Raw genomic sequence first — 23,882 nt, forward strand, 5'->3', positions numbered from 1 at the left:
CCAGGTTCGATAGTCCATACATCGTGTAGGTTAGCTAGATAGCTAAAGTTATCTAGTCAGGTGGCCAGCTAATGCAAACAAACCTGCACAGAGACATTTTTTTATATTGGTATTGATAGTAGCTAAGTGATTGCACATATTCGAGGCTTCCATGTCAAATAGTAACGCTAACACCAACTTGATTCCAAGGATTTGATACAGTCTAGCTAGCTAGTTCAGACCTAGCTAGCTATGTTACCTTGAGATTGGTTTTCGCATTTGGTTGTTCGCTAACTTCGTATTCGCCTGTGACCAGCACGTCTTTGTGGATCTCTTCCCGCAAACATTTTCTATGATTTACCGGTAGATAGAACGTAATCGAAAAGGTCAAATCAAAAAGAACAGGAAAGGTAAGTAATAGAAAAAGTCTAGACATACTGTAGCTGGCTGTAAGCTACAGTTAGTCGCCACCAAGCTATCTCGATTATATAAATATAGATGCTGCTCAGTTCCGGGTTAAGTCACGTGATCTCTTCGCTTCACAGTACTTTTTGCAAGTGCAACGCGCGCGGGGTCATAATGATTTAAAAAAAAAAAATCACCATACAGTTTCTACTTAGTTTCCATTTTATTTTCAGCGACATGTCTTGCATCGTTTTCTTTTAGTAATAATATGTACGTAAATAGTACGTAAATGAAAATACAAATCATGTTCTTCAATGGTTACTGGTCAATCGAGCCGTAATAAGGTTTTTGTTTAAAAAAAAAATTTGAAGAAAATATTTGATTTCTAGGACATCCGTGTTCTTATATGGAGTGCATCCTTTGCGAGATAATAACTGTCGTTGTATTAATGGCGTAGTCTAATATTATACTGTCATTCTATTATGTAATTAAAAAAAATTAAAAATAGCTTTAGAACTAACACAACCAGATTTATCAGTTCTTGTGTGTAGATAACTTTCGTTGTAGTGGCCTATAATTATCCTGCTGCCTGATAAAACGTATATAACATTTACAATAATTCGAAGCAGTAACTATTGTGTATATTTCCAATGTCATATAGTGCGCTGTAAACCAATTCATTCAGATAGAGACAACTGCATTATATGGCCATTAAAATGTGCTGTTATTTTCACAAAATCAGTAGAGTCCGTGTGCCTGAATTTATGAATGGGCATGCTACACGCTACCCACTTCTCTCTGGTATTTGTTGGATAAATGCATTTGGGAAAAATACATGATATTTAACTTGGGGGAAATTACACATTTTAGCAACTCTGTCATATGACATTGAGCATTTGGCCGATTTGGCATTATGCTAAATGTGTGTTTCTTTGTCCTGTGGCTCCCCTCCATAGAGATGGTATAGCCTCCGTTCATTCATAAAAGTCTGGCAGACTATAAAAGGAGGGGCTTGCACACGAGTCTATCAGTTACCAGGTATAAACCTGGAATAGATGCAACTGAAGAAAAACTATATTTGACGAGCAGGCCGATTATTCTATTAGCTGAGGATATTTTAAGACATGTTTCTTAACGCTGAATTCGATTCAATGTCTCGCTGCAGCACAGAATCTCCTGTCGGGGACACCCTGATGTACTATCAGAAGACGCAAGATGACTCTTTCTCCACGTCCTCAGCTTCGCCGTCAGAGAGCAGTGCACAGGTATGAATGAATCAAGTGGTGATGTCTGTGATGCAATGATAATAATATTCACACACAACGATGTCAACGACTATGAATTAAATGTGGGTGACTTTCATAATTTATCATTGTTAATCAATAGTCTATTAACATAAATGTGTGTGAAATCAATAATCGGAAATCATTGATTTATTTATCGAGATTGTTAGCATATGGGTGGGTAAGTGAGGTACATGATTTTACCATATTATTCATATTTTTGTTATGAATACCTGTTTCCTATTCCAAAATTCAAGAGTGAAATATTGAAAATGCAATAACACGCCTGTGGATGAAAATTGGGTATATTATTATTGTCAAGTCCTCAGGCCAAATATGTAGCGTGTCCATGCAGCGGTTCATTGAGAAAATAAATCCATTCCGGAGACTTCACAGCATCTCTGCGTCAGTGTTGACGTCAGTAGCAATGATAAAGTCAAATATTGTTTCGGGGAGACTATTTTTAGATGGCTAGATATATTTTAAGAAAACCCATACATAGTTCATACATGCTATGACAATACAGCATAAAGTCACAGACATCCCCAATACAAATAGGGTAATTACCATATGTCTCTGTCATTAGAATAACATGTGTTTAGAATGACTGACTTGTTGTGCAGTAAAATAATTAAGGAAATTGTGAAAAAATCATTAGTGGTAAATTATTAATAACTGTGATAATATATAACTTTGCAGGAGCTCTGCCCAGACATGGATATACCAGCCACTTCATTTGTTCCAACAGTGACTGCAATTTCCACTACCCCAGATTTGCAGTGGATGGTCCAGCCGACTATTATAACATCTGTCTCCCCATCTCTGGGTAGCAAGCAAGCCAATGAAGTGCAGAGCTCTCACCAGGCAACACCCAAAGTGGGCGGGAGCAGGGGAAAAAACACTGGCAGAAAGGGGAAAATCGAACAGGTTGGTTAGCGCTTTTCAGATTGCAAATAGAATGAAACACATTCACTTGTGTGAACATCTAAATCAATCTTCATTTCCAACAGTGCAGCAGCATTGCATGCTCCCCAAGAGCAGTGTATTTGGCTGTGTGCCGAGCTCAGGCAGTTCATTTATATTCAGGTCACAGTGAGTCTGCAACAACGGTCTATTTTTAGACGCATTGCAGAGAAAGATGCTTTTGCTACTGTAGAAAGGGGGAACTGGCAATGGAAGTCTGAGATTAGGAGATTAAATGGCTAGATTATTCAAGGTGCAAGTGTTTTTCTCTGAATCTCACAGCTCTCTCCAGAGGAAGAAGAGAAGAAGAGGGTGAGGAGAGAGAGGAATAAAATGGCTGCAGCCAAGTGTCGCAACAGACGGAGGGAACTCACTGATACACTGCAAGCTGTAAGTTAACCCTTGGACATCATGCTAATCACAGTACCATTATTTTAAATAGTAATCTATAGTTATGATTGTTTACATTTCCTGTGTTCCTCATTTTGGTTTTTTTTTCAAAGGAGACTGATCAGCTGGAGGAAGACAAAACAGCTCTGCAGATTGAGATAGCCAATCTCCTCAAAGAGAAAGAGAGGCTCGAAATTGTCCTCGCTACTCATAACCCTGTGTGCCAAATTGCAGAAGACCTGGACTCCATCTTCTTGGAGCCCAGTGGGTCTCCCGAGCTACCCCCCAGCCCAGAGGGGAGTAAGCTCCATGAGGACAGTGCCCAGGAAGCCCCCTCGCTCCAGGACATGGACATTCCCAGTGACCCATCCACAGCCATCTCTGGGAACTCCAACATCCTACTCTGTGCCAGTGCTGAAGTAAACATCTGCGACCTTGAGCCCTCTTTGGACATGAAGGAGGGGCTCCTGGACAATCTGCTGCCCAGCATGGAGGAGAAAGTCCCTACAGAGACTGCCCGCTCTGTACCAGACATTGACCTGAGCGGTTCCCTTGGGGTTACGGACTGGGAAACCCTGTACAAATCTGTGTCTAACGACCTAGAGCCTCTGAGCACTCCTGTTGTGACCTCGACCCCCACCTGTAGCAGCTACTTGACCATTTTCACATTCTCCTGTCCCGAGCTCGACTCCTTTGGAGAGGGGTTTGACGGTCGCAAAAGTGGAGTGGGCAAGGCTGAATCTGTTGATATCCTCAAGTCTCCAACCCTGTTGGCCTTATAATGTAAGCAGAGGGAGTTGATTGGTGGATCACTGCAGCTGGTATCCCCAGTTGTAATAAGATATCAGAGACTTGCTGTGGTGTCAGCACATCAGTTTGAGGATTATATCAATGAAATGTGTTACTTGACTAAGCAAGTATAAACTTCTTCCAGATACAATTGATGTAGCTAAAAGCACGGCTATACATTTTACAGATGGGGATAAAGTATGTTCTGGTTTTAACGCATGCCGAGGAATTCCAAATAATGTTCATATATGTTTGATCTGGTAAACTGTATTGTGGAATTGACTGTATGGTTTTGTGCTTCAATGGGAATAGTATATCAATAGCAATTAATGTTGTGTTAAAGTAAACATCCATGTTCAGTACTCACATAGATACCTCAATGTCATCCACTGTGATTTGACCTCATTGTTACAATGTTTAGAGTTTTCCATGAAAACATCCAGTGCTATATCTATCAAGATGTAATTTATGATGATTTATTTTTTTACCTCAGATTTGGACTTGTTTGTCAAATAAAAAAAGTTAATGAGCATTGATTGCTTATTGATAAATATTCACATTAAATATTCATTCAAAGTGATGTTGGGTGCTTTTTTTGATTGTTAAACATCGAACATACCAGCTAGTGTTGCTCCATCGAGTTTCACAATTAATGCATTTCATAATATCTAAAAACAACCCGCATTGAATTTGATCTGGATGCTCCCCTTGTTTGTAGTTTCTCTTAATTGTTATAGAAAAGATCTCTCTCTCTCTCTCTCTGTTTCTGTCTCTGGAAAAGAAGGTGAGAGTATTGATATAGTGAATTATTCAAACAAAAATGGCGTTTATTGGCATTAACGGCAGGTGTAAATTACACACGGAATGCCAATTGAGGTGCGTGGGCAGACGACAGGGTCTGTCCTGTTCTGCACTGGGTCAGTGGAGGGGTTTGTTTTCTGGTTTCTAGGGGAGGGACGGATAGGACTTCCCCACTTCTTGCTCCCACTTTGAGCTGTGCTTTTTACATCCCAGTTTACGTCTAGTTGGCATAACTCATTTCCGCATTCCCAAATCCTCCCAGATAGGGATCACTATTTAAACGGGCTGATGCAACGGTTTCCAATTTTTAAAATATACTCTCGACCTTCAGCTGACAAGAAGAAAGGACAACTGTTGCACTCGGGATCAAAGTCAGGTAATATATTTTCGTAGTCGAGAAACATTTATTATACTGGGGCGCCACACTTGAGTTGCGAATGTGTGCAATTCATGAGTTTTTCAGTGGACAATTGTGCACAGTCGTGCAATTGTGCAATCCCGTTCTTTCGTTCTCTTTGGATTGGGCAGCAATAGCCTAATTTAAGCATTTATGGAGTTTATAAACGTTATTCACAAGACCTAACTTTACACTCAATGGTTTTCATCTGTTTAGTATGCACGCTTGCAGACCTACACGTTTATTCATCCCAATAAAGTGGTTCTCTGCAACTTAATTTTTCCTGAACGAACATGTATAATTGGTTTAACGTTTCATCACTGCAAAAGTCCGTTACATAACATGCATGCCATACTGAATATATAACTAATGCTTTGAAATGAGGCATGACTCAAGTGTATCATTATTAACCAGGTTTACTTTTCTTGTTGCTGTGTAAACACAGGCTTTCAGGAGTTTTACAAAAACGTGATGGAATTCTGACAATGTATCAATTTAGTAGGTAGCCTACTATTTACAGTGGACGCTGGATCTATTTTTTCTGTAAAATAAAATAGGCTTCTGGTAATAATGCTAATTTCTCAACTATTTTCAGCTCTCTGTTAAAGGTTTCTTTATTTTTTCACTTTCTGTTTTAGTATTGAAACTTTTCCTGTTGCATACCCAAATCATTGAGTAATGAACACATTTGTATCGTTCTTATTCATATAATACATATTTCAATTTAATTACATTTTCTAATCTGCCTTTATTGGGACATAGATTATTGGTATGAATGGTGAGGTTGCAGGTACACAGTCCTCAATTGAAAACCTCCAAAGGCGTCTTGACATGAGACATTGGATTGCTCATAAACCCTGCCTTATTGTTCACCATTCATTCCTTACTTTCACTGGGAGGGAGAAAACATGTTTCTTTGTGAATGCAATGTAACTGCCCTTTACAGGACCACCGGTCATTACATTAAGATATACATTTTGTTCATTTGGCAGATGCACTTATCCAGAGCAACTTAGTCAGGGCATTAAAATAAATGACCAAGATGTATTTGTCTCTAATACAAGGACAACAATACATCTATTAGATCATTTTCTTAGATATCTGCAATGACTGTGTAATTGCAGTTAGCCTGCACATAAACTGTGCTATGGAGATATTTGTATTGTTAATTAAAATGGTCTGCACATTCTTATGGCTTTGTATATAGACGCACATTACAGTTGTTGCATAAAAAAAAACATTACAGAGACCAGACCTGGTTGTTGAAGTATGTGACTACTGCATAGGCTACTAAAGCTGCCACAAAGGTCATTATCATGTAGCATTGCAACTAACATCATAACAGTACTAGTTTCAACAATACCAGAGGAGTTCCACATATTACTTCCAGGTTTTTGGGCTTGGTACTTTCCTTTTGAGGAACTTTAGAACTGAAACTAATTATATGCTGAGACAAAATGATGGACATTTGCTTGTATTTTCTTGATTTAAAAATGGGTTTCAGTCTGGTACAATCAAAATGTGCACCACATAGCAAACATTGAATCATGTTCTGCACATAAGGTGGACCAGGCTAAGACAGGTTTTGCTAAGACATACCAATATCTATTCTGTTAGTTAGCTCGCTCTCTCTATCTATCCAGGCAAAAGTTTGGACACACTTACTCATTCCAGGGTTTTTCTTTTCTTTTTACTATTTTCTCCGTTGTAGAATATTAGTGAAGAAATAACTATGAAATAACACATGGAATCATGTAGTAACCCAAAAAGTTTTAAACAAATCAAAATATATTTTAGGTTCTTCAAAGTAGCCACCCTTTGCCTTGATGACCGCTTTGCACACTCAGGGCATTCTCTCAACCAGCTTCATGAGGAATGCTTTTCCAACAGTCTTGAAGGAGTTCCCACATATGCTGAGCACTTGTTGGCTGCTTTACCTTCACTCTGCGGTCCAACTCATCCCAAACCATCTTACTTGGGTTGAGGTTGGGTGATTGTGGAGGCCAGGTCATCTTATGCAGCACCCCATCACTCTCCTTCTTGGTAAAATAGCCCTTACACAGGCTTGAGGTGGGTTTTGGGTCATTGTCCGGTTGAAAAACAAATGTTAGTCCCACTAAGCACAAAACATATGGGATGGTGCATCACTGCAGAATGCTGTGGTAACCATGCTGGTTAAGTGTGCCTTGAATTCCAAATAAATCACTGACAGTGTCACCAGCAAAGCACCATCACTCCACCTCCTCCATGCTTCATGGTGGAAACCCCACATGTGGAGATCATCCATTCACCTACTCTATCAAAGACACGACGGTTAGAGCCAAAAATCAGAACAAAGGACAGATTTCCACCAGTCTACTGTCCATCACTCGTGTTTCTTGGCCCAAGAAAGTCTCTTCTTCTTAATGGTGTCCTTTAGTAGTGGTTTCTTGCAGCAATTTGACCATGAAGTCCTGATTCACACAGTCTCCTCTGAACAGTTGATGTTGAGATGTCTGTTACTTGAACTCTGTAGCATTTATTTGGGCTGCAATCTGAGGCTGGTAACTCTAATGAACCCTTTGCCTTGACAAATTTGCACACTCTTGGCATTCTCTCAACTATCTTCATGAGGTAGTTACCTGGAATGGTAAAGCAGCCAGGACTTCATGGCTTTTCTGCAGCAGAGGTAACTCTGGGTCTTCCTTTTTTTGTGGCGGTCCTCATGAGAGCCAGTTTCATCATAGCACTTGATGTTTTTTGCGACTGCACTAGAAGAAAGTTCTTGACATTTTCCAAATTGACTGACCATGTCTTAAAGTAATGATGGACTATCATTTCTCCTTGATTATTTGAGCTGTTCTTGCCGTAATATGGACTTGGTCTTTTACCAGATAGAGCTACCTTCTGTATACCACCCCTACCTTGTCACAACACAACTGATTGGCTCAAACGCATTAAGGAAAGAAATTCCACAAATTCACTTTTAAAATGGCACAGCTGTTAATTGAAATGCATTCCAGGTAACTACCTCATGAAGATAGTTGAGAGAATGCCAAGAGTGTGCAAATTTGTCAAGGCAAAGGGTGGGTACTTTGAAGAATCTAAAATATAACATATATTTTGATTTCACACTTTTGGTTACTACATGATTCCATATGTGTTATTTCATAGTTTTGATGTCTTCACTATTATTCTACAATGTATAAAATAGTAAAAAATAAAAACCCTGAATGAGTAGGTATGTCAAAACATTTGCCTGGTACTGTGTGTGATATATATATATATATCACACACTGACAATTACAAGATTTTCATCCGTAAAGCCAAATTAGGTTGTATCTGTGCAATGGTAATATTTTTGTAAATTATTTACTTAGTTGAACAGAATTTGCTGTAAAAGGGGGGCAAATGGAAGCTGTTGGTAGATTTAATGTTGCACATTAGGGCAGTTAGGTGGTGGAGGGAGGGGGCAGATAGAAAGGGCTAGCATATTCTTGAGTGAAACAGGCTACACTTGCATGCAAATACACAAAAACCTCGAATTACTTGTCTTGGTACCTTGCCCAGAGTGAGGTTATTGGCTTACTTTGCATGGGTCCCATTAATTGCAACTCAACGTTGTACGACTAAACGGCATAGGCCCAAGCTGTATAGACATTTGAAGGAAACCTTCAGTACTTTCTATTATTTGGGTCAGAGGTAGGACATCCTGTATCAATGTATCCTGGGTTTTAGTTGGTGTCTGGATTACTGTACTCTTTTACTAGTTTGAAGTTTTATTGGCCGTATGTACGGGATACACATGGTATTCACTGTCCAACAAAATGCTGACTTGCAGGTTCCTTCACAACAAGAATAATCAATAATAAAATTTAAAAAATACAGACATAAAGTAAATGGCTCAGTACAACAGAATACATTTTTTAGCATAAGTATAATACAGGAAGGCACAATGTTTAGTCCAATATTTACACGTTTTGGAGAAGGGGGTTTGGGAGGCAAGTGTTTAAGTTGTGCAGCATTTAGCAATCATAATAGGAGTCTGGTAGAGTGTGTGTGTGTGTGTGTGCTAAGTTCTGGAGAGTCTGTGCAGGTGGTCAGTCCAGTTAGTGTTCAGCAGTCTGATGGCTTGTAGATACCAACAGGCTCAGAGACAGTTTCTATCAGACCTCAAGCTCTGATACCGACTGCCTGATGGTAAGGGAGTGAACGGCTTGTGGCTGAGGTGTGTGGGGTCCTTAATGATGCTGCGGGCCTTCCTCAGGCACCGTTCTGAGTAGATTTCCTAGATGGGTGGAAGCACGGTACCAGTGATGTACTGGGCCATCTTCATCACAAGCTGGAGGGCCTTGCGTTCATGGATGGATCAATTTTCGTTCCAGGCCGCGTTCCAATGTTGCAGCAATAGTATATGGAGAGGACCCGGGTGGCATGTGAATTTCTTCAGCTGCCTTAGGAAGTAGAGATGCTGTTGCACCCTCTTGACAAGAGTGGTGGTGTTGTTGGTCAATGTCATGTCCTCAGTGATGTGGACACGGAGGAACTTAAAACTGCTGACTCTCTACTCCAGTCCCGTTCATTTGAGTCAGGTCATGTTCCCTCCTCTGCTTCCTGAAGTCAACAATCAACTCCTTTGTTTTGCTGATGTTGAGGGAGAGGTTGCAAGTTCACTTACTTCCTCCCTGTAGGCTGACTTGTTGTTAGTTATCAGGCCTATAACTGTGGTGTCATCAGCAAACTTGATGGAATTAGTGTCATGCAAAGCCATGTAGTCATAGGTGTATAGGAAGTACAGCAGAGGGCCGAGGAAACTTTAAAAGTCAGTGTGGAGGAGGTGTTGCCAATCCTCACAGCCTGTGCTCTGCTCGTCAGGAAGTCCAGGGTCCAGTTGCAGAGGGTTGTGTCCAGAGCTTTGTGTTGAGCTTGGAGGGAACAATAGTGTTGAATGCTGTACTGTAGTCAATGAACAGTATTCTCACATAAGTGTTCCTGTTGTCCAGATGTGTTACGGCTGTGTGAATAGCGATGGAAATGGCATCCTATGGCATGCTAACTTCCAAACAAAGAAAACAGTTTCTGTTCTGTTTGTTTTTCCCTCATCATTCACTCAGCCATTACTTGAATGCTTGCATATTCTGCTGAGCTCAAGCTATTTCTATTTTTAGATCTTTTGGAAGGATACTGTACATTCAGAACAAAGGTATACGCTAATATGATTCTTTACCCAGGTTGTACCCCAGGTGTGTTATTTAGTTGGTGTTGTGAGTATACCTGTAAGTCCATTTCAGTCCATAATGTGGTGGGGAATGTGAAATCAGATGGTGGTCTTGTCTGCAGCATGCAACAGGCTCTGATATCCTTGGGAGAGTTGTGGTATCTAGCTGTTCTTGGCTACCTCTCTCTACGCACCTTCTCTTTGATTTTAGAGCAGGTTGATTTTCATGGCAACCTTTGCATTGAATAGTAGCAAAATAATGAATGGCTGATGCAAGCTTACAAATGAGTGAGGCAACATTTTGTAGAGTCAAGCAGTTAATTTAAAATGCTTTTGTTTAAACAAACTATATTGAGACACTGTTAAGTGAGCTACAGTGTAACCTAAACTAAGCAAAAAAAGAATGTTCCTTTTTCAGGACCCTGTCTTCAAAGATCATTTGTAAAAATCCAAGTAACTAAACAGATCTTCATTGTAAAGGGTTTAAACACGGTTTCTCATGCTTGTTCAATGAACCATAAACAATTAATAAACGTGCACCATCAAATAAAATGTATTTATATAGCCCTTCTTACATCAGCTGATATATCAAAGTGCTGTACAGAAACCCAGTCTAAAACCCCAAACAGCAAGCAATGCAGGTGTACAAGCACAGTGGCTAGGAAAAACTCCCTAGAAAGGCTAAAACCTAGGAAAAAACCTAGAGAGGAACCAGGCTATGAGGAGTGCCAGTCCTCTTCTGGCTGTGCTGGGTGGAGATTAATAACAGAACATGGCCAAGAAGTTCAAATGTTCATAAATGACCAGCATGGTCAAATAATAGTAATCACAGTGAACAGGTCAGGTTTCATAGCCACAGGCAGAACAGTTGAAACTGGAGCAGCTGCACAGCCAGGTGGACTGGGGACTACAAGGAGTCATCGTGCCAGGTAGTCCTGAGGCATGGTCCTAGGGCTCAGGTCCTGCGAGAGAGAGAAATAAAGAGAGAGAATTAGAGCATACTTGAATTTACACAGGACACCGGATAAGACAGGAGAAATACTCCAGATATAACAGACTGACCCTAGCCCCCCGACACAAACTACTGCAGAATAAATACTGGAGGCTGAGACAGGAGGGGTCAGGAGACACTGTGGCCCCATCCGATGATACCCCCGGACAGGGCCAAACAGGCAGGATATAATCCCACCCACTTTGCCAAAGCACAGCCCCCACACCACCACATCTTTAAGACACTAACAGCATACAGACGGTAGGCAATTAAGGTCACAGTTATGAAAACTTAGGACACTAAAGAGGCCTTTCTACTGACTCTGGAAAAACACCAAAAGAAAGATGCCTAGGGTTCCTGTTCATCTGCATGAACATGTCTTAGGCATGCTGCAAAGAGGCATGAGGACTGCAGATGTGGCCAGGGCAAAAAAAAATGCAATGTCCGTACTGTGAGATGCCTAAGATAGCGCTACAGTGGGGAGAACAAGTATTCGATACACTGCCGATTTTGCAGGTTTTCCTACTTACAAAGCATGTAGAGGTCTGTAATTCTTATCATGGGTACACTTCAACTGTGAGAGACGGAATCTAAAACAAAAATCCAGAAAATCACATTGTATGATTTTTAAGTAATTAATTTGCATTTTATTGCATGACATAAGTGTTTGATCACCTACCAACCAGTAAGAATTCCGGCTCTCACAGACCTGTTAGTTTTTCTTTAAGAATCCCTCCTGTTCTCCACTCATTACCTGTATTAACTGCACCTGTTTGAACTCATTACCTGTATAAAAGACACCTGTCCACCCACTCAATCAAACAGACTCCAACCTCTCCACAATGGCCAAGACCAGAGAGCTGTGTAAGGACATCAGGGATAAAATTGTAGACCTGCACAAGGCTGGGATGGGCTACAGGACAACAGGTAAGCAGCTTGGTGAGAAGGCAACAACTGTTGGGGCAATTATTAGAAAATGGAAGAAGTTCAAGATTACGGTCAATCACCCTCGGTCTGGGGCTCCATGCAAGATCTCATCTTGTGGGGCATCAATGATCATGAGGAAGGTGAGGGATCAGCCCAGAACTACACGGCAGGATCTGGTCAATGACCTGAAGAGAGCTGAGACCACAGTCTCAAAGAAAACCATTAGTAACACACTACGCCGTTATGGATTAAAATCCTGCAGCACACGCAAGGTCCCCCTGCTCAAGCCAGCGCATGTCCAGGCCCGTCTGAAGTTTGCCAATGACCATCTGGATGATCCAGAGGAGGAATGGGAGAGGGTCATGTGGTCTGAGACAAAAATAGAGCTTTTTGGTCTAAACTCTACTCGCCGGGTTTGGAGGAAGAAGTATGAGTACAACCCCAAGAACATGGGGCGGCAGGGTAGCCTAGTGGTTAGTGTTGGACTTGTAACAGTAACCGAAAGGTTGCAAGTTCATATCCCCGAGCTGACAGGGTACAAATCTGTCGTTCTGCCCCTGAACAGGCAGTTAACCCACTGTTCCTAGGCCGTCATTGAAAATAAGAATTAGTTCTTAACTGACTTGCCTAGTTAAATAAAAGTTTTTAAAAAATTTAAAAAACACCATCCCAACCATGAAGCATGGAGGTGGAAACATCATTCTTTGGGGATGCTTTTCTGCAAAGGGGACAGGACGACTGCACCGTATTGAGGGGAGGATGGATGGGGCCATGTATCGCGAGATCTTGGCCAACAACCTCCTTCCCTCAGTAAGAGCATTGAAGATGGGTCGTGGCTGGGTCTTCCAGCATGACAACGACCTGAAACACACAGCCAGGGCAACTCCTGGAGTGGCCTAGCCAGTCTCCAGACCTGAACCCAATAGAAAATCTTTGGAGGGAGCTGAAAGTCCGTATTGCCCAGCGACAGCCCCGAAACGTGAAGGATCTGGAGAAGGTCTGTATGGAGGTGTGGGCCGAAATCCCTGCTGCAGTGTGTGCAAACCTGGTCAAGAACTACAGGAAACGTATGATCTCTGTAATTGCAAACAAAGGTTTCTGTACCAAATATTAAGTTCTGCTTTTCTGATGTATCAAATACTTATGTCATGCAATAAAATGCAAATTCATTACTTTAAAATCATACAATGTGATTTTCTGGATTTTTGTTTTAGATTCCGTCTCTCACAGTTGAAGTGTACCTATGAAAAAATTACAGACCTCTACATGCTTTGTAAGTAGGAAAACCTGCAAAATCAGAAGTGTATCAAATATTGTTCTCCCCACTGTATATGGAGACAGGACCATCAGCTGTTCGTTCTCGCAGTGGTAGACCACATGTAACAAAACCTGCACAGGATCGGTACATCTGAACATCACACCTGCGGGACAGGTACAGGATGGCAACAACTGCCTGAGTTACACCAGGAATGCACAATCCCTCCATCAGTGCTCAGATTGTCCGCAATAGGCTGAGAGACGCTGGACTGAGGGCCTGTAGACCTGTTGTAATGCAGGTCCTCACCAGACATCACCGGCAACAACGTCACCTATGGGCACAAACCCACCGTCGCTGGACCAGACAGGACTGGCAAAAAGTGCTCTTCACTGACGAGTCGCGGTTTTGTCTCACCAGGGGTGATGGTCGGATTTGCGTTTATCATAGAAGGAATGAGCGTTACACCGAGACCTGTAATCTGAGGTGGGATTGATTTGGATGTGGAGGGTCCGTCGTGGTCTGGGGCGGTGTGTCACAGCATCATCGGACTGAGCTTGTTGTCATTGCAGGCAATCTCAACACTGTGCATTACAGGGAAGACGTCCTCCTCCCTCATGTGGCACCCTTCCTGCAGGCTTATCCTGACATGACCCTCCAGCATGACAATGCCACCAGCCATACTGCTCGTTCTGTGCGTGATTTCCTGCAAGACAGGAATGTCAGTGTTCTGCCATGGCCAGCAACGAGCCCAGATCGCAATCCCATTGAGCAAGTCTGGGACCTGTTGGATCGGAGGGTGAGGGCTAGGACCAGTCTCCCCAGAAATGTCTGGGAACTTGCAGGTGCTTTGGTGGAAGACTGGGGTAACATCTCACAGCTTTAACTGGCAAATCTTGTGCAGTCCATGAGGAGGAGATTCATTGCAGTACTTAATGCAGCTGGTGGCCACACCAGATATTGACTGTTACTTTTGATTTTGACCCTCCCCTTTGTTCAGGGACACATTATTCCATTTCTGTTAGTCACATGTCTGTGGAACCTGTTCAGTTTGTCTCAGTTGTTGAATCTTATGTTCGTACAAATATTTACACATGTTAAGTTTGCTGAAAATAAACGCAGTTGACAGTGAGAGGACGTTTCTTCTTTTGCTGAGTTTATATACTATACCCGATCTGTCATCCTACCAAATGAATGACTTGCTACTCACCTGGGAATAGAGGCAGATGTCCTTGCAAACCTAAGTATTCAGACTCCTAGACTCTTTCCAAATGTTGTTACGTTTCAGCCTTATTCTTTAACTGATTAAGTAGTTTTTTTCCCCTCATCAATCTACACACAATTACCCCATAATAACAAAGCAAAAACAGGGTTTTAGACATTTTCAAATGTATTGAAAAAAAGAGATGTGATAAGTATTCAGACCATTTACTCAGTACTTTGTTGAAGCACATTCGGCAGCGATTACAGCCTCAATTCTTCTTGGGTATGACGCTACAAGCTTGGCACACCTGTATTTGGGGAGTTTCTCCCATTCTTTGCTGCAGATCCTCAAGCTATGTCAGATTGGATGGGGAGATTCAGATCTCCAGTCCTGGCTCTGTCTGGGTCACTCAAGAACATTCAGAGACTTGTCCCGAAGCCACTCCTGCGTTGTCTTGGCTGTGTGCTTAGGGGCATTGTTCTGTTGGAAGGTGAACCTTCGCCCCCAGTTTGAGGTCCTGAGCACTCTGGAGCAGGTTTTCATCAAGGATCTCTCTGTACTTTGCTCCGTTCATCTTTCCCTTGATCCTGACTAGTCTCCCAGTCCATGCTGCTGAAAAACATCCCCACAGCATGATGCTGCCACTACCATGCTTCACCTTAGGGATGTTGCCAGGTTTCCTCCAGATGTGACACTTGGCATTTAGGTCAAATAGTTCAATCATGGTTTCATCAGACCAGAGAATCTTGTTTCTAATGGTCTGAGAGTCTCTTAGGTGCCTTTTGGCAAACTCCAAGCGGACTGTCATGTGCCCTTTGCTGAGGAGTGGATTCCGTCTGAACACTCTGCCATAAAGGCCTGCTTGGTGGAGTGCTGCAGAGAGGGTTGTCCTTCTGGAAGGTTCTCCCATCTCCACAGAATAACTCTGGAGCTCTGTCAGAGTGATCATCGGGTTCTTGGTCACCTCCCTGACCAAGGCCCTTCTCCCCCGATTGCTCAGTTTGGCCGGGCAGCCAAGTCTAGGAAGAGTCTGGGTGGTTACAAACTTCTTCCATTTAAGAATGATGGAGGCCATTGTGTTCTTGGGGACCTTCAATGCTGCAGAAATGTTTTGGTAGCCTTCCCCAGATCTGTGCCTCGACACAATCATGTCTCGGAGCTCTACGGACAATTCCTTCGACCTCATGGCTTGTTTTTTGCTCTGTCATGCACTGTCAACTGTGGGACCTTATATAGACAGGCATGTGCCTTTCCAAATCATGTCCAGTCAATTGAATTTACCACAGGTGGACTCCAAGTTGTAAACATCTCAAGGATGATCAATGGGAACAGGATGCACCTGAGCTCAATTTCAAATCTCATAGCAAAGGGTGTCAATACTTATGTAAATAAGGTATTTCAGTTTTTTTATTTGTAATACATTTGCAGAAATGTCAAAATCTGTTTTTGCTTTGGCATTATAGGGTATTGTGTGTAGATAAATTATTTTTAAATATTTATTTAATCCATTGTAAATTAAGGCTGTAACTTAACTAAATGTGGAAAAGGTGAAGGTCTGTATACTTTCCGAATGCACTGTATATCACTACAGTTATAAACAAAACAGATTTACAGGCAAGATTTTGGTGAACAAGTATGACACCATAGCTCATGGATAGTGTCAGTTTAGTCAGACAAAATAGGAGGAGAAGGGATAGAGGAGGGGCCTTTATCAGAGGACCAGGGTTGGCCACATTGTCCTGAGATCCTCCATCCACATTCCACCTCCCTGACATGGAGAAAAGGATCATATGGAGGAAAACATGGGAAATGGATGTTTGTTGGCAATGGCAGTCTGCAGCTCTCCGTGGGATAAAGTGGAACGTGTCTGAGTCTACTTTTGTGCAGGGTTGTGTGCCTCTCTTGGCCTTCTTGGGAATAAAAAAAACCCACATAGATCCTTGCCAAGACCTCTGTAAATGGGAGTATACATACATTCCAGAAAAAAAGAGATGAAATAATAAAATGGCCTAATGGGAGACAGCCTCGGCCTCCTGCTCTGCAACATGCCAACATTTCATTAGAGAAGGCTTCCAGGGAAACCAGGTGCACTCGTGGAAATGACACATTTAAGCCCTTTAGCAGACTGAAATGAAAGTAAACCAATTATCTGTCTACTATACCAAAACTAGAAGCAGGTTTGAAATGTGAATATTTTGGGTAAAATGTATTCAGATCTTTTACTCTGGTACAGCTGCAAAATGTTGTGAAATATTCAGAACATGGGGACAAGGTGGTGAATTGTACATCTCAATCCACATCTTTGATTTTCTTAATGTATTTTCCTTCCCTTTTGTCCCTGTTTCTATCAGCTGTGGTCACGGCTGGGTCTTATATGATGCCGGGACCAATCCCAGATCCTCGGATGACAGCCGGCTCATTGCCCAGCCTGGGTCCCCTGGCAGGGATCCCGTACACCACACTGACTGACCAGCTCAAGTACGCCAACCTCCAGGAACTGGGGGCCATACTCTCTCCACTGCACTTCCTGGGCAAGCTAGGGAAGAGGCCCCTAACCATCAAAACAGAGGTGAGAATGAAAGTTTTGCTTTGGTTCTTGGAGATGTTGTCAGAAGTTGAAATTCAGATATCTTTCAGGTAATTTTACTGTTTAAGACCATTCATTTTTTTGTTTTTTTTTTCTAACTTTTCTAACCATCACAGAAGTTTGAGTTTGAAAACATAATGTTTTGTTCCCAGACCTCAGAGGGACTTAAGTATCTACCTAAAGGTCCAATGCAGCTGTTTTTATCTCAATATCAAATTATTTCTAGATAACAATTAAATACCTTACTGTGATTGTTTTCAATTAAAATGGTCAAAGAAACAGCCTCTTTTAGTGAAGAGCAACTTATCAAGCAAGAATTTTGCAAGGACTGTCTGTGAGTGGTCTGATTGGGGTGGAGAAAACTGAAAACTATCTGATATTTGCGTCGAGATTTGGAACTATTTTTATTGGTCTATTAACTAATTTACCGCCTGGTGAATACACCAGGCAGTAGTGATGGGTAACCAATGCCTTTGGGGCTTTCACTCAATTGTGCCGAAAAACTGTTAATAACTGAACTTTTAACACAGTGCACCTTAAAGACATCTACTGGTCAGGAATACATATCAGCATGGGTGCTGTTTATATAAACCTGTTTTCCCATTGCCTCTATCAAAATGTCGTGGGGCAATGGATAGGCGTGAGCGTTGGTAAACAAACTTTTTGCCCTGTTTATTATTTTTTTTTTTTACTGTGCATCCATGGTTGGTGATTTCACCAAAATGTCGGTTATTTTTCGGGTTATAAACAACTTATTGACTGACTTCAGTTCAATTATTTGAATTGAATTGAGTTATTTCTTCTTCTTTGAACTCCATGTGCACATTACTCTAGAAATACGTTTGAACTGTAAGGAGTTGTAGTTTCCAACAGGCCAATATTCTACATAGTTTAGTGTATTAAACTGTGGTAATTAACAACAATGACCATAATCCATAACGCATGTACTTGGTCTGTGTATCATTTACGACTGCTATGGAAGAGACAAGAATTCGCAATCGTGAGGACATAGAGAGCAGCTGATGCTTCTCGAGGTCTCTTTACCTGAAAATGCATGATCAAAGTGATTGATAGTTGGTATTCAGCCGTCATAAAAGTATGCCTTATTTACTTAGAAGAACTACAAAATAGTGTTTTTTGTCAGACGTCACAGGCAGCAGCTCCACAGAGATGAGATGATGACTTGCTTGGAATGAAATAGTAATCAAATAAAATGCACAACTGAAATATTTTATTAAAGTGAATAAATTATAGTTTGTATGTGATAAGCAGTATTGGGCAATCATGGAACTTTTATTAATCGTTTTATTCTGTGTTACAGCATTCAACCAAAATAATTGAAACTGAAAACAGTAATTTTTTAATTTTATCGAAACACCAGCATCCTGAAGTCGCCTCTTCACTGTTGATGTTGAGACTGGTGTTTTGCGGGTACCATTTAATGAAGCTGCCAGGTGAGGACTTGTGAGGTGGCTGTTTCTCAAACTAGACACTCTAATGTACTTGTCCTCTTTCTCAGTTGTGCACCGGGCCTCCCACTCCTCTTTCAGTTCTCGTTAGAGACAGTTTGTGCTGTTCTGTGAAGGGGTAGGCCATTTTGAGCCTGTAATCGAACACTGTACTTGACATTGTCTACACTGTATTTCTGATAAATTTGATGTTATTTTAATGGATGAAAAATGTGCTTTTCTTTCAAGAACAAAGACATTTCTAAGTATCCCTAAACTATTGAACGGGTATGTAATATATATATATATATATATATAATGTAGCCACAGTCTCTTGTATGATTTAGGATGTTAAATAAAAATCGGAACAGCCTATGCTTATCAAAACACTTGATTTAAAAGTTAGAAATACAATGTAACCAGTGTTTCAAAGAAAAAAAAGAACATCCAAACAGGGATTTGTTCCTGTGCATTAAGACCACAGACTCAATTGCTGCTGCTGTACAGGCAGAACCACCTGTCATGCGAGAACTGGAGAAGAATGTTTATATTAACCCTGTAAATAGTGCCCAGCAGAGCTCAATGTCTTGGAAGCCACAGCGGGATCCACTGAGGGAGGGATCAAACTAAGCTTTGTACGTAATTTATTACGTGGTAACTGCTTGTCAACATTGCTTTGGCTGTTTAATTTACAATCACTGAGAAAGACAATTCTAAATATGCACTCAAGATTCAATGGTGTGCTACAATTTCAGAATAGATTATTCTACCTTATGGCGCTACGCCCTGAGCTACAGCAGCTTTCCACCTGCTAAGAAGGTGAAATGTCTAGATAAAAATCTGCTAGCAGTGATCGGCTCTCTGTTACGACACCTGTCAGATGCTAGTGTGACCACCAACGCTTCCAATGTCATCATCACGTGGTATTTTTACTTTTGATACGAGCATCGATATGTTGTGTCGAATCAGTAGTGCTATCAACCATCCCATCACTACCAGGCAGGCAAAAACTCAAACCCACCAAAGCAGGCTGAGATGTATTTTCCAACCGTTCTTATACTTAAATAGCATTTTCCGGATTTCACAATATTATTCCAACCTCGTAGTGTGGAAATACATACCATTGGTGGTTAGTGCTGTTTATGATGAGGGAGGACAACATTTCTTTTTTTTAATGAGCATGGCATAATTTCTATTACAGAATATTGGATGACTGTCATTCATATTCCGTTCACCCAGTTCAGGCTACTACATGATAGTCAAATGTTCCCTATAGCCATCATGAGTTTGCTAAAACTTAGCATATGAATGGAAGTTTACAATGTAGGTGCACACAGGTTGAGATAAATTTGAGGTCACAGTGACACATGGACAGTGACACATTCAATACTGCCTTGCACACTCTTGCCTGCATCTAGCTTATCTAGGGTGTAATCATTAGTCCAACAGTTCCAAACAAGAGTTTCTATAGGACGAATTCAGTTATTTTTATCCCCGTTTGTGTTTGCTTCCGTTTTAAGAAATGTTTTTCAACAGAATTGGCAGAGTGAATACACCTCTGATCATGCGTAAACACCACGTTGTATTCCTTCTCGCCTCTATGCACTCTTCTCCTCTCCTTTTTCCCTTCCTTTGTGGACTTCAATGCACAACACATCAGCTGTATGTGAGCAGGCAAAAAAAATCTCCTACAATCATGCAGTAACATTAATGTGTAGTCAGTAGGCAGTTACACCGACGGGCCCTGGTGGCAATAAATTAATAAAACCAAAAGCTTACCTTGACTTGAAAGGTATGTTGTTGGATAGTCATAGCCAGCTAACGTTAGCTAACATAGCATCCCTCTGTTTGAGCCGGGTGTTTGAGTAGGCTAAACTAGCCAGCTGCATTTGCTAGCTAGGTAAGTGAACCTGAACGTGAAAAATGACACTCCTCTCTTCTCTTTCATTTTTTAAAATATTAATTTGTTAAACTGTTCAACTTGTCTTTCTCTCTCTGAGTCAATTACTCACCACATTTTATGCACTGTATCTTATGCTAGCTGTATCTTATGCTTTCAGTACTAGATTAGTTATCTGATCCTTTGATTGGGTGGACAACATGTGAGTTCATGCTGCAAGAGTTCTGATAGGTTGGAGGATGTCCTCTGGAAGTTGTCATAATTACTGTTTAAATCTATGGAAGGGGGTGAGAATGAAGAGCCTCCTAGGTTTTGTATTTGAAGTCAATATAACAAGAGGAGGAGGGAAGCTAGCTGTCCTCCGGCTACACCATGGAGTGCTGTTGAGGCTACTGTAGACCTTCATTGCAAAACAGTGTGTTTTAATAAATTATTTGGTGAAATGTGAATCTATTTAGTATAGTTTTGTCTAAATGTTTTACATTTATTTTTATGAAGTTCACTGAGGAGGATGGTCCTCCCCTTCCTCCTCTGAGGAGCCTCCGCTGACATGCATGCACACAGTACCAGTCAAATGTTTGGACACACCTACTCAGGGTTTTTCTTTATTTTTATGATTTTCTACGTTGTAGAATAATAGTGAAGACATCAAAACTATGAAATTACACACATGGAATCATGTAGTAACCAAAAAGGTTTTCAACAAATCAAAATATATTTGAGATTCTTCAATGTAGCCACCCTTTGCCTTGATGACAGCTTTGCACACTCTTGGCATTCTCCCAACCAGATTCATGAGGTCAACACTTGGAATACATTTCAAATTCAAGTGAATTTGTGGAATATCTTACCTTAATGCGTCACAACGCAACTGATTGGCTGAAACAAGGTAGGGGTGTAGCCCTATTTGGTAAAATACCAAGTCCATATTATGGCAAGAACAGCTCAAATAAGTAAAGAAAAAATGACAGTCCATCATTACTTTAAGACATGAAGGTCAGTCAATCCGTAAAATTTCAAGAACTTTCAGAATTTCTTCTAATGCAGTCGCAAAAACCATCAAGCGCTGTCATGAAACTGGCTCTCATGAGGACCACCATGAAAGGAAGATCCAGAGTTACCTCGGCTGCAGAGGATAAGTTCATTGGTTACCAGACTCAGAAATCGGCAGTTAACTGCACCTCAGATTACAGCTCAAATAAATGCTTCAGAGTTCAAGTAACACACTTCTCAACATGAACTGTTCAGAGGAGACTGTGCGAATCAGACGTTCATGCTCGAATTGCAGCAAAGAAACCACTAAAGGACACCAATAATAAGAGGCTTGCTTGGGCCAAGAAACAGGAGCAATGGATATTAGACCGGTGGAAATCGGACCTTTTGGCCTGATCAGTCCAAATTTGAGATTTTTGGTTACATCTGCCGTGTCTTTGTGAGACTCAGAGTATGTGTGGTTTTCACCGTGAAGCGTGGAGGAGGTGTGGGGGTGCTTTGTTGGTGACGCTGTCAGTGATTTATTTAGAGTTCAAGGCACACTTAACCAGCATGGCTACCACAGCATTCAGCAGCGATACACCAGTCCATCTGGTTTGCACTTAGTCCCACTGTCATTTGTTTTTCAACAGCTGTGTAAGGGCTATTTGACCAAGAAGGAGAGTGATGAAGTGCTGCATCAGATAACCTGGCCTTCACAATCACCTGACCTCAACCCAATTGAGATGGTTTGGGATGAGTTGGACTGCAGAGTGAAGGAAAGGTAGACACAACAAGTGCTCAGCATATGTGGGAACTTCTTCAAGACGGTTGGAAAAGCTTTCCTCATGAAACTGGTTGAGAGAATGCTAAGGGTGTCCAAAGCTGTTGTCAAGGCAAAGGGTGGCTACTTTGAAGAATCTCAAATATATTTTAAAACTGGTTTGGTTACTACATGATTCCATGTGTGTTATTTCATAGTTTTGATGTCTTTACTATTATTCAACGATGTTTGGGTGTGTGTCACAGAATATCATGTTTTTGATTGTACTGGGCCTTTAATGTTGACCAGTAGCATCAACTATTGGACAGAATTATCATTAAAACAAGTAACCCGCTTTTAGATTGTTTCCTGCAGTTGAAATATAATTGCGGGGTCCATTTTCCACCTTGTTCGGTTTTAAAATATGTTTGCATTTTCCTTTAATGTAGAGAGATGAGGAAGAAGACAGGAGGAAACGAAGGAGAGAGAAAAACAAAGTAGCAGCAGCACGCTGTAGAAACAAAAAAAAGGAGAGGACAGACTATCTACAAAGGGTGAGAGGTTTTTCTTTAATGAAATGTGAAATAATTCTCCAGTTTTCTAGGAATAAGTAATGATCTTCCTGCCCCCACTGTCTCAGGAATCGGAGAGACTAGAGGTGATGAACTCTGAACTCAAAACTCAGATTGAGGAGCTGAAGCATGAGCGGCAGCAGCTGATCATCATGTTGAATCACCACCGCCCAACGTGCATAGTCAGGACGGACAGCGTCAAGACGCCTGAGAGTGAAGCCAACCCCCTGCTGGAGCAACTGGAGGGCTAGTGATGTCTCAGGACTCTGAGCTGAAGAGCAGGGTGTTGTTACAGTTTACAGTGAAGCCCCACTCCGGCCAACTAGCAGCACGTCGGTATCTCTGGGTTCCTGGCTTAGAGGCAAACCAGCTAAGCACACCTGCCTGTGGCCAGAGAGCCTTTAAACACAAATGTGACCCAATGTGATTGGACTTTGTGCTGGCAGTTAAACACATTTATTTTGATGTGTTGTTATTGTTTCCATTCAGGTCCCCACAGCCTCAGCCACTATCACTGTAAATAAATAAATAAATAAATACATACATGGCTAAATGCAGCTTGGTGAGAAATACTCCCACTCCTGGGCAACGTGACTGATCTCTCAGGCCCCATAGGCACAGTCAGAACTTGTCCTATGTTTGTTTTTACTTGTGTACTGGTTATGAACTAGTAGGGTTTTTGAATATATTTTTTTCCCTGTATTACAGTATGTGCTGATGGCAGACCGGTTGAGACGTTTTATTTTTGTTGGCGCAGGCGTCATATATGCACATAGCCTATGTATGGACTGTTTACATTGTAGTTGGTCTGCTATTACTTCCAAATATGGTTCTTATTTTTAAACTTACTGTATATTATATCATATAGACACATATAAGCTATCACAAAAGGTGATACATTTTGTATTTCTGTTAAATAAATAGTTCCTTTCTCCTTTTCTCCTTTTGTTATGGTTTAAAACAGTGAACGTCTATTCAAATGGTCATTTATTCTGTGATATGAATAATGGCATTACACAAATCCTAATTGTAAACGATATCATACCCTGGCACCACTAC

General features: G+C 41.3%; 3 protein-coding genes across 4 annotated transcripts in view; 2 read left to right on the plus strand and 1 right to left on the minus strand.

The window, feature by feature from the left end:
- Positions 1–533, minus strand: part of LOC109904057 (transmembrane emp24 domain-containing protein 10) — a 14,838-nt gene extending 14,305 nt beyond the window's left edge. Inside the window, exon 1 of the mRNA XM_020501154.2 lies at positions 239–533. Within this exon, the coding sequence (XP_020356743.1) occupies positions 239–415 (177 nt within the window). The 5' untranslated portion in view covers positions 416–533. The remainder of the gene's footprint in view (positions 1–238) is intronic.
- An 877-nt stretch (positions 534–1,410) lies between these two features.
- On the plus strand, positions 1,411–4,398 carry fosaa (v-fos FBJ murine osteosarcoma viral oncogene homolog Aa). 2 transcript variants are annotated; one of them, XM_020499833.2, is made up of 4 exons: positions 1,411–1,649; positions 2,416–2,594; positions 2,913–3,020; positions 3,134–4,398. In XM_020499833.2, the coding sequence occupies exons 2-4, from the start codon at positions 2,451–2,453 to the stop codon at positions 3,800–3,802; spliced, it is 921 nt and encodes a 306-aa protein (XP_020355422.1). In that variant the 5' UTR covers positions 1,411–1,649; positions 2,416–2,450; the 3' UTR covers positions 3,803–4,398. The 2 variants fall into 2 exon arrangements, with proteins under 2 accessions (XP_020355422.1, XP_020355421.1); XM_020499832.2 differs by having other exon boundaries at positions 1,424–1,649; positions 2,367–2,594.
- Positions 4,399–4,672: 274 nt separating this feature from the next.
- jdp2a (Jun dimerization protein 2a) lies at positions 4,673–23,762 on the plus strand. The gene is made up of 4 exons (XM_020499831.2): positions 4,673–4,986; positions 16,933–17,150; positions 22,701–22,805; positions 22,892–23,762. Exons 1-4 carry the CDS (start codon positions 4,899–4,901, stop codon positions 23,072–23,074), a joined length of 594 nt encoding a protein of 197 aa, XP_020355420.1. The 5' UTR covers positions 4,673–4,898; the 3' UTR covers positions 23,075–23,762.
- The last annotated feature ends 120 nt before the right edge of the window (positions 23,763–23,882 follow it).

The sequence above is a fragment of the Oncorhynchus kisutch genome, linkage group LG14 (assembly GCF_002021735.2).
Source record: "Oncorhynchus kisutch isolate 150728-3 linkage group LG14, Okis_V2, whole genome shotgun sequence".
NCBI classification, from domain to species: domain Eukaryota; kingdom Metazoa; phylum Chordata; class Actinopteri; order Salmoniformes; family Salmonidae; genus Oncorhynchus; species Oncorhynchus kisutch.